General features: G+C 35.5%; 1 protein-coding gene across 5 annotated transcripts in view; it reads right to left on the reverse strand.

Moving 5' to 3' along the window:
• Window positions 1-1,190: 1,190 nt before the first annotated feature.
• GTF2E1 (general transcription factor IIE subunit 1) overlaps window positions 1,191-14,505 on the reverse strand; it is a 48,258-nt gene continuing 34,943 nt past the window's right edge. For 4 of the 5 annotated variants that reach the window (XM_060198302.1, XM_060198301.1, XM_060198303.1 and 1 more), the window contains 3 exons: window positions 10,783-11,018; window positions 7,964-8,390; window positions 1,191-1,404 (listed from right to left, as the gene is read on the reverse strand). In XM_060198302.1, the coding sequence (XP_060054285.1) occupies window positions 1,398-1,404; window positions 7,964-8,390; window positions 10,783-11,018 (670 nt within the window). In that variant the 3' untranslated portion in view covers window positions 1,191-1,397. Of the gene's footprint in view, window positions 8,391-10,782; window positions 11,019-14,505 lie in introns of all 5 variants that reach the window. The other variant, XM_060198305.1, reaches the window with a different exon arrangement.

Consider the following 14,505-nt stretch of genomic DNA (forward strand, 5'->3'; position numbering starts at 1 on the left):
AGCAATTTATGCCTATGCAATTCCACAGCTCCCAGAAACATCACAGCAGCACCCCACAACTGAGAAGTTTTCCTGTTGCATTATGCTTCCATGTGGTGACAGGAAGCTTAAGCCTGGGTCCTCGAAAATAGTAAGTGTTCTGCTAGTAGGTAAACTATCTCTCGGTTCCCTACAGTATTGCTTTGAAAAGAAAGAGCACTTAAACACATAATTTTCAAAAGACCCAGCAATTATACTCCTTGGTATATAATCAATTGTGAACAGGGATTCAAAAAAAGTTATGTGTGAAAATGTTCACTGTATAACTTAAATTAAGCAAAGTAAGTTAACAATTTAAATATCTATGAGATAGTAGTACAATGGTAGTGCACAGGACTTGAATGTGAGAGGTCCCAGATTCTATCCCTGGCACCAACAGAGCTGTGTGGTGCTCTGTTAAGAAGAAAGGAGGAGGAGGAGTGAAAGGAGGAGGAGGAGGAAAAAAAGGAATGAAGTACTGGAACAATGTGGATAAACTCTGAAGACATGTTAAGTGAAAGAACCCAAATGCATACTATATAACTTGTATTTTTCTTTTTATAAAAAATGTAACTATTTTATATAACCTGAGTATGCAAATACATAGTAACATAAAACACACACACACACAAAATGTTGGCTACCAAGGACTAAGGGGAGATACTATTTAAATGTTATTTATTGGGTTTTTCTTTTTAAAAGTGGCGAGAATATTTTCAAACTCTATAAAAATAGTGGTTGGACAATACTGTGAATTTAATTATTGCCAATAAATTGTTTACTTTAAAATAGCTAGTTTTATATCAAGTGAATTTCACAATTGAAAGGTAGAGGAGGATATTGATTCAGCTTTAGTAAATCTTTTTTTATATTTAAATTTTTAAAATTATCATTATTTATTGGATAGAGATAGCCAAAAATCAAGAGGGAAGGGGGTGATAAAGGGTAAGAGACAGAGAGACACCACCTGCAACACTCCTTCACCACTCTCAAAGCTTTCCCCCTGTAAATAGGGACCTGGGGCTCGAACCTGGGTCCTTGCACATAATAACATGTGTACTCAACTATGTACACCACTGCTCAGCCCTGCTTGAGTAAATGTTTATCGATCATTGTGTGACTTTGACACAATAAACATACCAATGGCTAGACAGAAAGATAAAAGCCAGATCTTTGATATTGTAAAGGCAATCCCAATGCCATCAATTTTATTGAGACAAACACCTTGTTGAATAGAATCTTTGTTCTTTACAAATTTTTCTTTATAGAATGACCTTAGCTTAGACTACAAAAAAGAAACTTATACCCAAGTCTTGAGTTAGATGTACTTTGGTTTCATCAATTGTTGGAGAAATGCCCTTTGCTATGCAGATCAGTATTCACCATCTGTAAATATTTCAAAAGGAGAATAATTAACACAAAACAGAATCACAGACATTAAGTGTACATGTAACAACAAAAAATGACACTAATATTCTTTCATATAAAGTCAGTTTATTCCTGACCTGAAGAAACTGTGACATCACTGCTATTCATTGAGTTTGTATCAATGACTGCTTACTATGTGCCAAGCTTTGAGTCAGGAATGAGACAAACCATTACGCTAAAAAAGCTAAAATCTGCCCTCCTAGAGCATACATTCTAGCAAGGGGACGACACAGAGACTAAACACATGAACAACTTCACCAGCACCATATATCAAAGAACAACATATCAGGTATCCAGCTTTCCTTGGATTTCAGATGGGCCTTTGCTTCTCCAGTGCCAGCATGTAAGGTATTTCAAGTTCCTTATTCAACCAGAAGTCAACAGCACTTTTAACAAATCATTCCAACATCACATCATCGGTCTCAATAGTTGAAAATGCCTCAGTTTCTTATCACCATTGCTGACATCCCTATATTTTGTTCAGCTTGGGGTATGGAGGATTCATCTAGCCACTCCCACCCCAGAAGGGAAAAAAAATTAAACCAGAAGTAAAGTCCAACATTATTTCTATGCAAATACACCTTTCTCATACAGGGTGAAGGAGAGGAATTCACTCATTGAAAAACTTGTCTGAGTAAGTACAAATAATCACAAAGTACAATACACATAATCTTAGCAACTAAAGAAAATGCCCTAGCCCAGTGCTGTTCAAGAGAAAACAAACACAAGCTACAAATGGGAGCCATATATTCAAATTTTAATTTTCTAATGGCCAACTTACATTTCCTCTAACTCAACATACCTACAGCATTATTTTTCAACACATAATCAACATAAAAAGCATTAATGAAATATTTTACAGTCTTTGTTCATATACCAAGTCTTCAAAACTTAGTATGCATTTTATATTTATAGCACATTTCAATTCAGACCAGATATATTTCAAGTACTCAACATACCATGGTTACTCCCTACCTTACAGAACAGTGCAGTCTCAGATAAAGCACTTATTGAATTCCTTTTTTCCACCTCAGAATTCAAGTTTTTAGATGTCTCATTGGCTGTACCCAAGAAACTATATTCTGGTACCCTCTACTGTTAGTCCTGAAGACACAGCCCTAGGTACCATCAACCACTTGTGAAGACAATTAAGTGATTAAAAAAAGAAAAAAATATATATATATACATATATAATTCAAGTAGGTAAAAATGACCAATCTTTGTGGAGATAAAGTCTACTGTCAATTCAGCCTTTCAGTATTTACTGAGAGCCTACTATGTGCTAGAATTAGTTCTATATATACTAGTATCCTGCCCTCAGGAAACTAATAGTCTTGGGGGGAGGGGACTGAATATATAAATAATTAAGAAATAAACAAATTCACCTCAAATAGCAACATTGCTATGAAAAAATATATGAACATGAATGAGACTTAGATATGGAAAAAGGGGTTTTCTGAGGTGGCCTTTAAGTTGAGAATAAAATAAAATACACAATAGTAGTAAAACTGTTTTATGTAGACAATACAATTAAGGCAAAGGAAAAAGCTTGGCATATTTGTGTCAAAGTGATTAGGAAATAGTGGATAAATTTATAAACGTAGACCACTTAGGGCCTATAAAAACAGGTAAAGATCAGATATTATCCTAAAGGTGTGTGTGTATGTGTGTAATCTGACTTGAATTAATTTTTTTTTGTGTGTTTGTACATAGGGAGTAGTTAAATTCTCTGTTGGGGTGGAGTGTGGGATTAAGACCGTTTAAGACTGGAAATGAGGAGCCCCGCTGGGAAACTTGCCAATTCATTACAGCAGTTTAACGGTGAAAAACTGGATACTACCAAAATGTTATTAAATAAGGAAATTTTTATATAAACTATTACAGAACTGTGTTAATAAATTTATATCTAGTGCCTGTCTAAAAAAAATGAAGCAGACTTAAATTTACTAATATGGAATGATTTGCAAGACCCATAAAATAAAAAGATGTGTATATGACTGCATTTACTTAAAAGGCACTGCAGTTTATAAAAGCTTACAAAAAGTCTGGGATGAGACATATTAAACTATGAATAATGGCTACCCATGGAGTAGAAAGATAGGAAAGCCAGATAGGAAGTTTTCATTTCATATATATCACATTATTGGATGAATTTTAAAAAATAATCAATGCACATAAATAATAACAAAAAAACCTATACAGTCATCAAGTACACTTTACCGTAATTCAAGGAACTTTAGGATCTAGCATCTATCTTCCTTCTAGACTACTTTCTCAGACTTATTTACATTAAGTAGGTAATATTATACTTTAGTGTAACAAAAAATGTGTATGATTGTTGAAACTGGGTCACGTACTAGGCCTGCTTTGCAAATGGAATAGGAAAAGTAACCTCTAGTACTTGCACATAAAGTTCTTTCTTAAAAGATAAGTTACTTATTTCCTTTTTCCTTGACGGCACACTAGAATTAATTTACTTCTTTAGTTCTTAACAACAAAAAAATTTAACACTTTCCCCTTAGCTTAGTTGGCGTTCCCTGTTATAAAAGTACCCCTACTTAACCTTGCTCACTGCTTATTTTGTTTCTTTTATAACATAAAAGTCAACCGAACAAAGTAAATTTACCACAATACCACATTAAAAAAAAAAAAAAAAAAAACTTCAATTCCTAAGATTAAAAAAAAGAGAAAGAGAGAGAAAGAAAGAAAGGAAGTGATAATGGCCTGACTCTGTCAAGAATAACTCATGAAGTAGTTTGGAAAAAAACAAAATGTTAAGCAACTAGAAGGTAGAATACCAATACCTAAATTCTGAAGATCACCATACTTGGTTTTTGATGGTCATTTCTTAGATTCTTTTAAACCCAGATAGAATAATGGTTATGCAAAGAAACTCATGCCTGAGACTCCTAAGTCCCAGGTTCAATATCCCATATCACCATAAACCAGAGCTGAGACGTGCTCTGGTTAAAAAAAAAAAAAAAGAAAAAAAGAAAAAGGAAAGAGAACAAGGAAGTACAGATGTAAGTCTTTCTACTGGGATCCTGGTTGGAAATCTAACTAAAATCAAATGGTAAAAAAAAATAAATAAATAAAATAAATGAACCACTGTTCCCAATTTAGTTCCCATTCAGTGCCTAATTTTCTCAAAACAACAGCAAAAAAAAGTATTAAAAAACATTTAATAATTTCTTTTTCAGTCATTCAGATGACTAGAAATGAAGTATTTTACAAGACAGGTAAAGATAAATCAAATTAGCCATTACTTTATGCTATACTTTGCTATATTCCAAACAATAAACCTGTCAACTTTCCTAGTTCCTCAGTTCAAATACCCATCACCTTATCTGAATTACTACAGTGCAAGAAGGCTTTTTGGATTTTGCTGTTGTTACAGTACAAGTGTCTAGTTAGCTAGTTAGCTGAAGCTGAAGATTAGAACCTTCTGACTTCTATCCTTCTGACTTCTTGTTTTTGTTTTTTTTTTTTTTTGCTCCAGGGTTATGACTTTTGTTGCCCTTGTTGTTTGTTGTTGTGGTTATTATTATTGTTGTTACTGCTGTTGTTGTTGAATAGGACAGAGAGAAATAGAGAGGAGGGGAAGACAGAGAGGGAAAGATAGACACCTGCAGACCTGCTTCACTGCTCATGATGTGACCCCCCTGCAAGTGGGGAGCTGGGGGTTACGCTGGTTCTTACGCTTCGAGTCACGTGTTTAACCCACTGCACTACCGCCCAACTCCCATCCTTCTGACTTCTAAACTATGCCAAACTGAATATTTAGTTTTAATTATTTAAATTTAATATGGTAGGGCTAGGGAGATTGCATGATGGTTATACAAAGAAGACTTCCATGCTTGAGGCACTAAAGGTCCCAGGTTCAATTCCCAGCATTACCAAAAGCCAGAGCTGAGCAGTGCTCTGGCAATAATAAAAATAATAAATAATAAAAAATTAAGAGGATGTACTTTTACTAAAAAAGAAAAAAACTGAGTAAATTTAATATGGAAATGGGGAATCTAAATAAAAAACTTCAAGGGCAGATATGAAAACATACTATATACAAGATCACCTAGGGCCAAGGTTATTTAATCATCACCTTACTTTTGGCAAAGTATAGTAATTAAAGGCTGTATTGTTATGTGGAAAACTGAGAAATGTTATGCATGTACAAACTACTGTATTTACTGTCAACTGTAAAACATTAATCCCCAATAAAGAAAGAAAAAAAGTATAGTAAGTAATATTTTTTAGTTATATGGGAAGAGAAAAATATATCCTTTCAAAAACACAGTTAACCTCACATGCTGACTCAAGAGATGGGGAAAGAAACACCTTGTTAGGTCACTTTGGATATAAAAAGAAACTTACAAGGCCATATTTGGAATAGGAATGAAATAAAAAACTAATTAGGGACCAGCAAGGGCAGAGGAAAGGTTTGTACATCTGGACAACTGACACTTGAGTTATACTAACAGAGTTAGTCTCACTTAAAGTTCCTAATCACCCTCTGTTCTAAGTGGTGGGTGCTAACAACTCCAGTTATCATTAATGTCCACAGACACTGAGACTACATATAGAAATGTTGAGTCTAAGCCTGTATTAGAGCTTTGGGGCTGATAATAGCAGGATTCCCATTTTATAACATTCTGTCACTGTCTGGGCTTTTCTCATCTGACTACTGTCCCACTCAAGAGATAAGCCAGATTGTGATTAACATATTAAACTCCACTGAGGCATTAGGTAAGTTATGAAATATAGTAAAATTCACACATTACTGAAAAAAAATCCCTGCTATGATTAGGTATTAATTCCTACACTTTATGAATTAATAAAAGAAACGATAAGGCTAGAATTTTTAAATAAAAAATTCACACACACACAAAAACCTAACACTGAAATAAAAAGCTTGCTTTTCCTACTCCATTTGTGTAATTCTACCAGGTATTTTCTATATGAACTTCCTAAAATGTAAATTTGATTCTTCTTTCAAAATGAGAACATCTTCTCCAGTATAACAAATTAAGATCACTATAATTTTCACCTTTAGTAATACACACACAGCGTTTGTTACAATTGGTTAAATGAGTCAATATATAAAGTAGTTAGATACTGTACAATAGCCACTTTTTCCCCCTACATCATTCTAGGTTGGGAGAGATAGCAAAAGAAAAAAAACAGAAGAATAATTAAAGGCAAATTAATCTCATGAATGTATTTCTAGTAAAGTTATATTGACTTTCAGGTCAAATTAAATAAAATAATGTACTGTCAGTATTCAATATGATCCAGGTAAACAAAATATCATTTATACAAGGTTCCAATATTTTAAACTCTATCTTAAATTCACACAGGTACTACAAAAATCATAAATACACAAAAATCACAATGCGAGGGAAAATATTACCAAAAAAAATACTGGTTATAGTACTTATATAAAAGTTTTCTATTTTTTAAAGTTTGACCTTAAGAAATGATACTGTGCTACATAACAGAAATAAAAATAAACTATGTTTGAGGTTATAATACTCCACAATAATTGAATGTACTCTAACATGCCATGATTGAGAAGGATCAAAAGTGAGAGAAGGAAAATCTTCAATAAAGTAGAGAGAGAAAGCAGCGACCAACTGCCAATTTCTGTTCAAATGGTTTCATTAAACAATTCAAAGCATTCACAGAACTAGAAGGCTCAAAAAGAGGACCAGTCTCAGCTTTGGAAAAGGATGTCCAAATCAGCACAAAGGCACCACTGCTAGTACTATATCCTTCCAACCCTTCACATGGATGCCTTGTCCTACTCCTAGGTCCCTCCCCCCTAATTTCTTCATAAGGATTTATAAAACATGTTTATTTTTCTATCATCCAATATTCAAACCAAAACACACTAAATAAACAACAGAACTTCCAGTTTGGACAGTTCTAAAGACACAATTTGGTTTATCTAATAGGGATGGAGACGACCTACACATATCCACCCCACCTCTGTACAACCTCTCACCTCCCCTAACATATTCTGTACTGAATTGAGAGGCAACATGAAGTTTTAGGGTATTTTTCTGCACATCAATAATTTGCCTTTTGGCAAGCTGCTTTGGTTAGCAATAGCATCAAGAATTATATTGAATGCTTAGAATAGATTTAAAAAGGATGCACTCAGTGAATCACTATCACTGACTTTTGCAGGTAGACAGAAGAATAACCTTTTATAAAATTCCCTTACTCATCTCAGAAGGGAGAAAAATGTGTCTTAAAAAGCAAAGGAAGATTAGATATGAAAATAAAGTGAAATAATAACACTGTAGTAAATAACAGGAAGGAAATGCTTATAGTCAACCAGCCTTCATAGGTAACTTGGTATAAAAACCAAACTTTCTCTCCAATTATTTTTTTTTTGTACAAGGAAACAGTCACTTTACATCAAGAGGGGGCAGAAAGCCATTTAAACACTTTTTGACAAAAAGAAATTCTTTTTGAAACGAGTATAAGAATGGAGGGGGAAGCAGGGAAAGCTCACTCAAAGAGGTCCTGAAACATGCGCTGTCCCATTGCTATGTATGCTTCTTTCTCATCTGGTGTCATCTGGACCACTAGCTCAGGTCTCTGGCTCACTTCACTGTAGGAGAAGGGACGACCAGCCACCATGACAGTGGGATCATCCGCTACTTCTTCAAACTCATCATCGTCATCTTCCTCATCCTCTTCTCGATGATGTGCAACCACAGCTGATGGACGCGGTGGCGAGTCATCATCTGACTCACTGGTCTCACTTTCCGAGTCACTGCCATTGGCTGTGTTCACAGGAGCAGATGCCCCAACTGAACCTGCTGTGGCAGAGGGGGTCTTCTTCTCATGAATGAGCAGTGCTCGCATAACCTCTTCATTATCATCTGGCCCTGCACGGCCATCTTCACGCTCGTGAAATGCATCTATATCTAAGCCACCTAAAAAAAAACAAAGCCAAAAAAAAAAAAAAGTGAGTAGTCTGAAATATTAAAGGCTTTCCTTTATAATCATTTAGGTATACTATATTGATATTTAGGAAAATATGCAATAATAGATATTTCACTGGGTCTGTTTTTTGAGTTGTCTACAACTTTCAAAATGTTATCTCACAAATTGAAGTTCAAGTAGCATAATGATTATGTACACATGTTTGAAGAGTAATACAGCCTGGATTTGAATCCTCATTCTTCCACCTGTGAGGTATACTACTAACGTGGATAAGTAATTCAGTCTCTAAACTTGTATGCCTTTTATGTAAAGTGCATTTATCAGAAGTATTTCTAGGACTCTGGATAAGAACACTGAAACAATGCTTATGATAAGACCAAGCTGGCCTTCAGAACAGGAAATCAAAATATATCTCCTTTTGATCAAAGCAAAAGCAAAAAATCTTCAAGTAGCCATATACTCCTACATAATCTTGAACTCTCCCTGCATATCTGCTTATCTCTTCATCCTTTTGCCCATTCTGTATCAGCCTCAATGGCCTCCACAGTATTCTTTATACATAGTTCACTCTGTCCTACTTCAGTTTCTTTTTAAAAAATTTTTTTTCTTTTTATTTATTTGTTCTCTTTGTTACCCTTGTTTTATTGCTGTAGTTATTATTTGTTGTCAGCATTGTTGGATAGGACAGAGAGAAATGGAAAGAGGAGAGGAAGACAGAGAAGGGGAAAGAAAGATAGACACCTGCAGACCTGTTTCACTGCCTGTGAAGTGACTCCCCTTCAGGTGGGGAGCCGGGGGCTCAAACTGGGATCCTTATGCTAGTCCTGTGCTTTGCACCACCTGCACTTAACCTACGGCTACCACCCGACCCCCCCTACTTCAGTTTCTTTACAGTGCCTATTTTCTCTTGCAGGGACTTTTTCTCTAAATAACAAACAGCTAACTCAAATGTCACCTTCTTTTAACAAACCCTCACCCATACATTCCCAACACTTTTTTTTTTCTTATAGCACTTTTTCCACCAACACAATAATTTATGCCCACTGTATTTGTCATTCCCCTTTCCGAAAGTTTCCCACAGCAGACATTTATTTTTTTTATTCAATGATATATCCTAGCACCCAGAATAGTGCCTGTCTCTTGTAAATATGTGATGAATAACTAAATAAGGAGCAATTTCATTTACTTAAAGCAAATTAAGTAAACTCTGAACTCTTTGTAAAAAAGAATCTAGTATCAGGAATGAGGGTTTTCTCAGCACATCTCTTATAGTCTGCATATTTTTCTTGCCTAATACAAAAAAAAGAGAAAATTTTAAGAAAAATGTTTATATTGTGTATACTGAAAATAATACTAACCACACTGTCATTTAAAATATATAAAAATAACAAAAGTGTTGGAATCTTACTCTGACTCAAATCATGTCACTAACACTTATCAGTTTTGTTGTTTTGGTCAAGCAGTTCATCTTTCTGCTTCAATTTTAAGTACAAAAAAGGGGAGAAAAATAAGAGCACCTGTCTTACTAAATTACTGTGAGGATTAAGTGAGTATCTATGAAGTACTTCAAATACGCCTAGCATTTAGTATTAACTATTACCACTATCAAGAGAATGCCCAGTAACAACCTATCCTAAAACAAATCTCATTAAAAATTAGAAAGAATTAATTCCAATTCTGGACATTTTAGAAAGTATATACTAATAGATCCTATTTTACTACCATGAAGCCTAGTGAAGAAAATTTAGACAGGACAGCATACTATCTTGTATTATAAAAACAGACATTTCCAAAACTGAGTTAAGTAGACTTAATTATTAATTAATTAAGGTCCTCATGAGTAAAATTACTGAAGAACTGTTTACACAGAATGTTAAACTTACGGGCCTAATTGCTAAAATAATCTTATTTTAATTACTTTTGTTTATAAGTTCAAAGAAAAGGTTTGGTGCATGCTCTAAAAATAGACAAGAAGCCAAGTTGGGAGAAACAAGTCAACAAGGCTTCCAACAAGGCTGGGTTGTTGGAAAATTTGTGAGCTGGGGCTCAGTGCCAGCACTATGAATCTAGCACTCCCAGAGGCCAATTTTTCCTTTTGAAAAAATCTTTCTTTCTATTTTATTTGATAGGATGGAGAAAAATTGAAAGGGGCAGGGGAGATTGAGAGGGAGAGTGAAAGATAGACATACATAGACATATGCAGGTCTACTGCAGGTGGGGAGCAGTGGCTTTTACCCAAATCCTTGTGCATAATAACACGTGTGCTCAACTGGAAGCACCACTGCTGGGCCCTCACCGATTTTCTTTGAAAACACCTGGCTTCTAAGTCAAGCTTATTTTCTACCGAACTCACAACATCACTTTGCTGACTTCTATTCTTACCTTCCTTCATCTCTTCAGAACTATATGCCCCTTGGACAGTGCTCTCTCTTAACCAAATGGGTCTCTCTCTGGCAGATTTCCCCTCCAGTGAGCCTCGATGAAGATCTTCTTGATCATCCATGTTAATGATAACATTCTGAGTGTATAAGTCCTCATAGGAGGGACCTTTGGTGGTCCATGCTTCCCGGTGATGTCCACTTGCAGCTGCTCCAGCAGTAGTTGCTGCACGGTCAGTGCTACATAAAAAAATTAAAGACAAGAAAAAAAAACAAACAATAAAGTCTTGGTATTAGAAAAATAGGCAGCTGGAGAGGTGCTTACAGAAATACTTCAAACAAACACTGTACTGAAGGCCTGCACAGGTACTTGGGGGGGGTAATAATGGTTTACAGTGAGTATAGTTGTTGATACATATGTAAAGCTCATATATATATATATATATATATATATATATATATCTCTTTTTCCAACTCTGACACCATCTTCCCAGACAGTACCTTTGGTCCACCTGCATATTAGCTGTCAGACTCAAGCAAAAACTAGTAAAGTCATGGAATATACCTAAAATAGATCTACTAGCTTTCTCCAAAATGGAGACTACCAGATCTCATCGGCTATATTCTTACTTTTAGGTTCCTGATTATTGAACAATTTGTTCTGCCTTATATCTTAATGTTTTTCAGACACCAAGGTATAGATGCTACCATGACACCAACCTGATTACACTAGACAGACGACCTTACCAATATATCCTGGGTCCTCACTTCCCCAGGGCCCTGCCCCACTAGGGAAATAGACAGACAGGCTGGGGGTATGGGTCATGGGTCAACTTGCCAATACCCAGGTTCAGTGGAGAAGCAGTTACAGAAGCCAGACCTTCCACCTTCTACAACCCATAATGATCTTTGGACCATGCTCCCAGAGGGATAAAGAATAGGAAAGCTTTCAAAAGATGGGATGGGATACAGGGTTGTGGCAGTAGGAACTGTACCCTTCTTATCCTATGGTATTGTCAGTATTTCCATTTTATAAATAAGTTTAAAAAAATAAATAAAACAAATTAAAAAGAGAGAGAAAGAGAGAGAGAGAAATGAGGGACCCGGGTGGTGGCACACCTGGTTGACTGTACATGTTACAGTGTACAAGGACCCAGGTTCAAGCCCCCATTCCCAACGTGCAAGCGGGAAGCTTCACAAGTGATGAAGCAAGTCTGCCGATATCTCTCTGTCTCTTTTCTTCTCTATCTCCCCCTTCCTCTCAATTTCTGGCTGTCTCTACCCAATAAATACATAATGATATAATTTAAAAAAGAGAAAATAATGATATGGTGACATAATCCACTTCAAGAGACAAGTATGGATTAGAAAGGCAAGTAAGTGGTAAAGTACAGGACTTTGAAGTCCTCAGCACTGCATAATGTCAGAGTGATGCTCTGGTTCTTTCTCAGCAAATACATGAATTTAAAAGTAACCTGCAAAAGTGTTTTCAAGTAACACTGAAACAGCTCAATTCAGAATGCAATAGTCCCCTCTCTTGCCCATGGTTTCACCTTTTATGTTTTCAAGTTACCCATAGTCAGCTGTGGTATGAAAATATTAAGATATTTTAAGGTAGAGGAAGAGGATCACATTCACAGAACTTTTACCATGGTATACTGTTACAGTTGGTCTACTTTATTATTATTTTTTATCTGTTTAATTTATAAATTAAATATAAATAGAAAAAACTTAGTGATATATAGTGCTTGGTATCAGGCACTCATTGAGGGTCATGGAACTTATCCCCTACGTAAAGTGGTGCTGTTGTAATTCAAAGTGATTCTGTGTGCTTTTCCCTTTCCTGTATTGAAAAGCTAAAAACATAATGTACGAAGCCAAACCTCAACTAGAATTAATGTTCTCATTCCACTCATCAAACAAGGCCTTTTCCTATGCATAGATTAATTAGTCTCTTCACTATTGACTTACATCCTTTCATCTCTGTACTATACTCTCTTAACTTCCTATTATTTTTACCTCACAGTAGCTATGATCAAATTCTTGGCCTTCTTTCTTTCTTTCTTTTTTTAATACCTCTACTACACAGAATTTTCTAAGTCTGACCTGATCATTCTTTATTTTTCTCTGGTCATTTATATTTTCTTCTCTGAGTTAAATAAAAGTTTAGTCTTTCTGTGGTTCCTTGCTTTTATCTGCCCATTTTAATTTCAATCTGTTTCAGTTTTTTAGAATATACCTCTTTGTTTGTATATCTAAGCTCACACTTTTCCTTTCCCTCCACCTGCTACAGATGCTTCTTCTGCATCAGTTTTGACATATAAAGCTCCCTCATTCACGTTTCATGAACCACTTGTTCACTTCATGACTACTCTGAATCTTTCTCACATCTCTTGCTATTTTCTTTTTGGTGAACACTGACTGATACTCTTGGTTCCATATTTCTGCTTTACTTCTCTTCCATTTTTCTCTAGACTTCTTCCATGGATCCTGGACTGTCTCCTGTGTAAAGCCTTGTCTCTTATTTTGAGTCTAGCAAATATTTCTACATTTGTCTTTATACTCTATGCTACTCTTTCTCAGAAACAATTCACTCTACTCCTATTTTACTTTTGCTTACTGTTATTATTTATTTTCCCTTAACATCTACCTGAATTTTCTGAGATTACTTGAATTTTATCTGATGTCTCTGTCCAAGCATCTGATTGGCCTGACCCTTTAAATCTTTCCCTGAGACATAATGCCTCTGACCATTCTCTGGGGATAAACTTGGACTTACCCTATCACTTCTATTTTGTCTTTGTTTATGTACAAGTCAACAGCCACTTTTGCTGTCAAGGAAGGTACTCTCTTTATCTGTTCAATCCATGCTGATCAAGTAATTTAATCCATGCTTGCTAGCTATTGCCTCTTATTCTAGTAAGGGTCACTATGTAAACAACTCTTTCCTTTAATCTACTAGTTATTTTTTACTCTCTCACTCTGAGTATAGACCTAAGAAACAATCTCTATAACCAATCTACCTATTTGTCTTTCTTAATTTCTTTTTCTTTCTTTCTTTCTGTCTTTATTTCTTTCTTTTTTTTTGCCACCAGAGTTATCAATGGGGCTTGGTATTGGCATGATTTCACTGCAAGCAGTGGCTATCCTTTTTCTTTTAGATAGAGAGTAAAAGATAAAGAGGGACAGAGAGACAGAGATAAGGGAGATACCCTGACACCATTTCACTGTTAGTGAAGCTTCTCCCTTGCAAACACTCCTATGTGGTGGCCTGGGCCTCAACTCAGGTCTATGTGCTCTATGGGGTGAGCAACTTGCCAACCCTGTCTTGCTATATATTTAAATTTTTATTAAAAAACAAACAAAGACCAAACAAAAGCAAACAACCTGTTTCTAAGACTTTATGAGAACTATGGTGGTTATCTTTGGGAGGTGGGAAGGTGGGGACACAGAGCTCTAGTGGTGGTTGTGGTATAGAACTATACATTGTAATCTTACAAAACATTATTATTTTTTAAAAAAATATTGATTTGTGAGAGAGACAACCAGAGCAGCACTCTAGCACATGTGATGCTGGGAACTCAAGTTGTACCTCATGCTTGAGAGTACAATGTTTTATCCACTGTGCCACCTCCTTGGCTACAACCTTGTTATATTTTAACCTTTCCTTTTTTCAGTGCCAGGATTTTACACACATACGCACATGCTTACCTCTCTATAAAACTTT

The sequence above is a fragment of the Erinaceus europaeus genome, chromosome 9, assembly GCF_950295315.1.
Source record: "Erinaceus europaeus chromosome 9, mEriEur2.1, whole genome shotgun sequence".
Lineage (NCBI taxonomy): Eukaryota > Metazoa > Chordata > Mammalia > Eulipotyphla > Erinaceidae > Erinaceus > Erinaceus europaeus.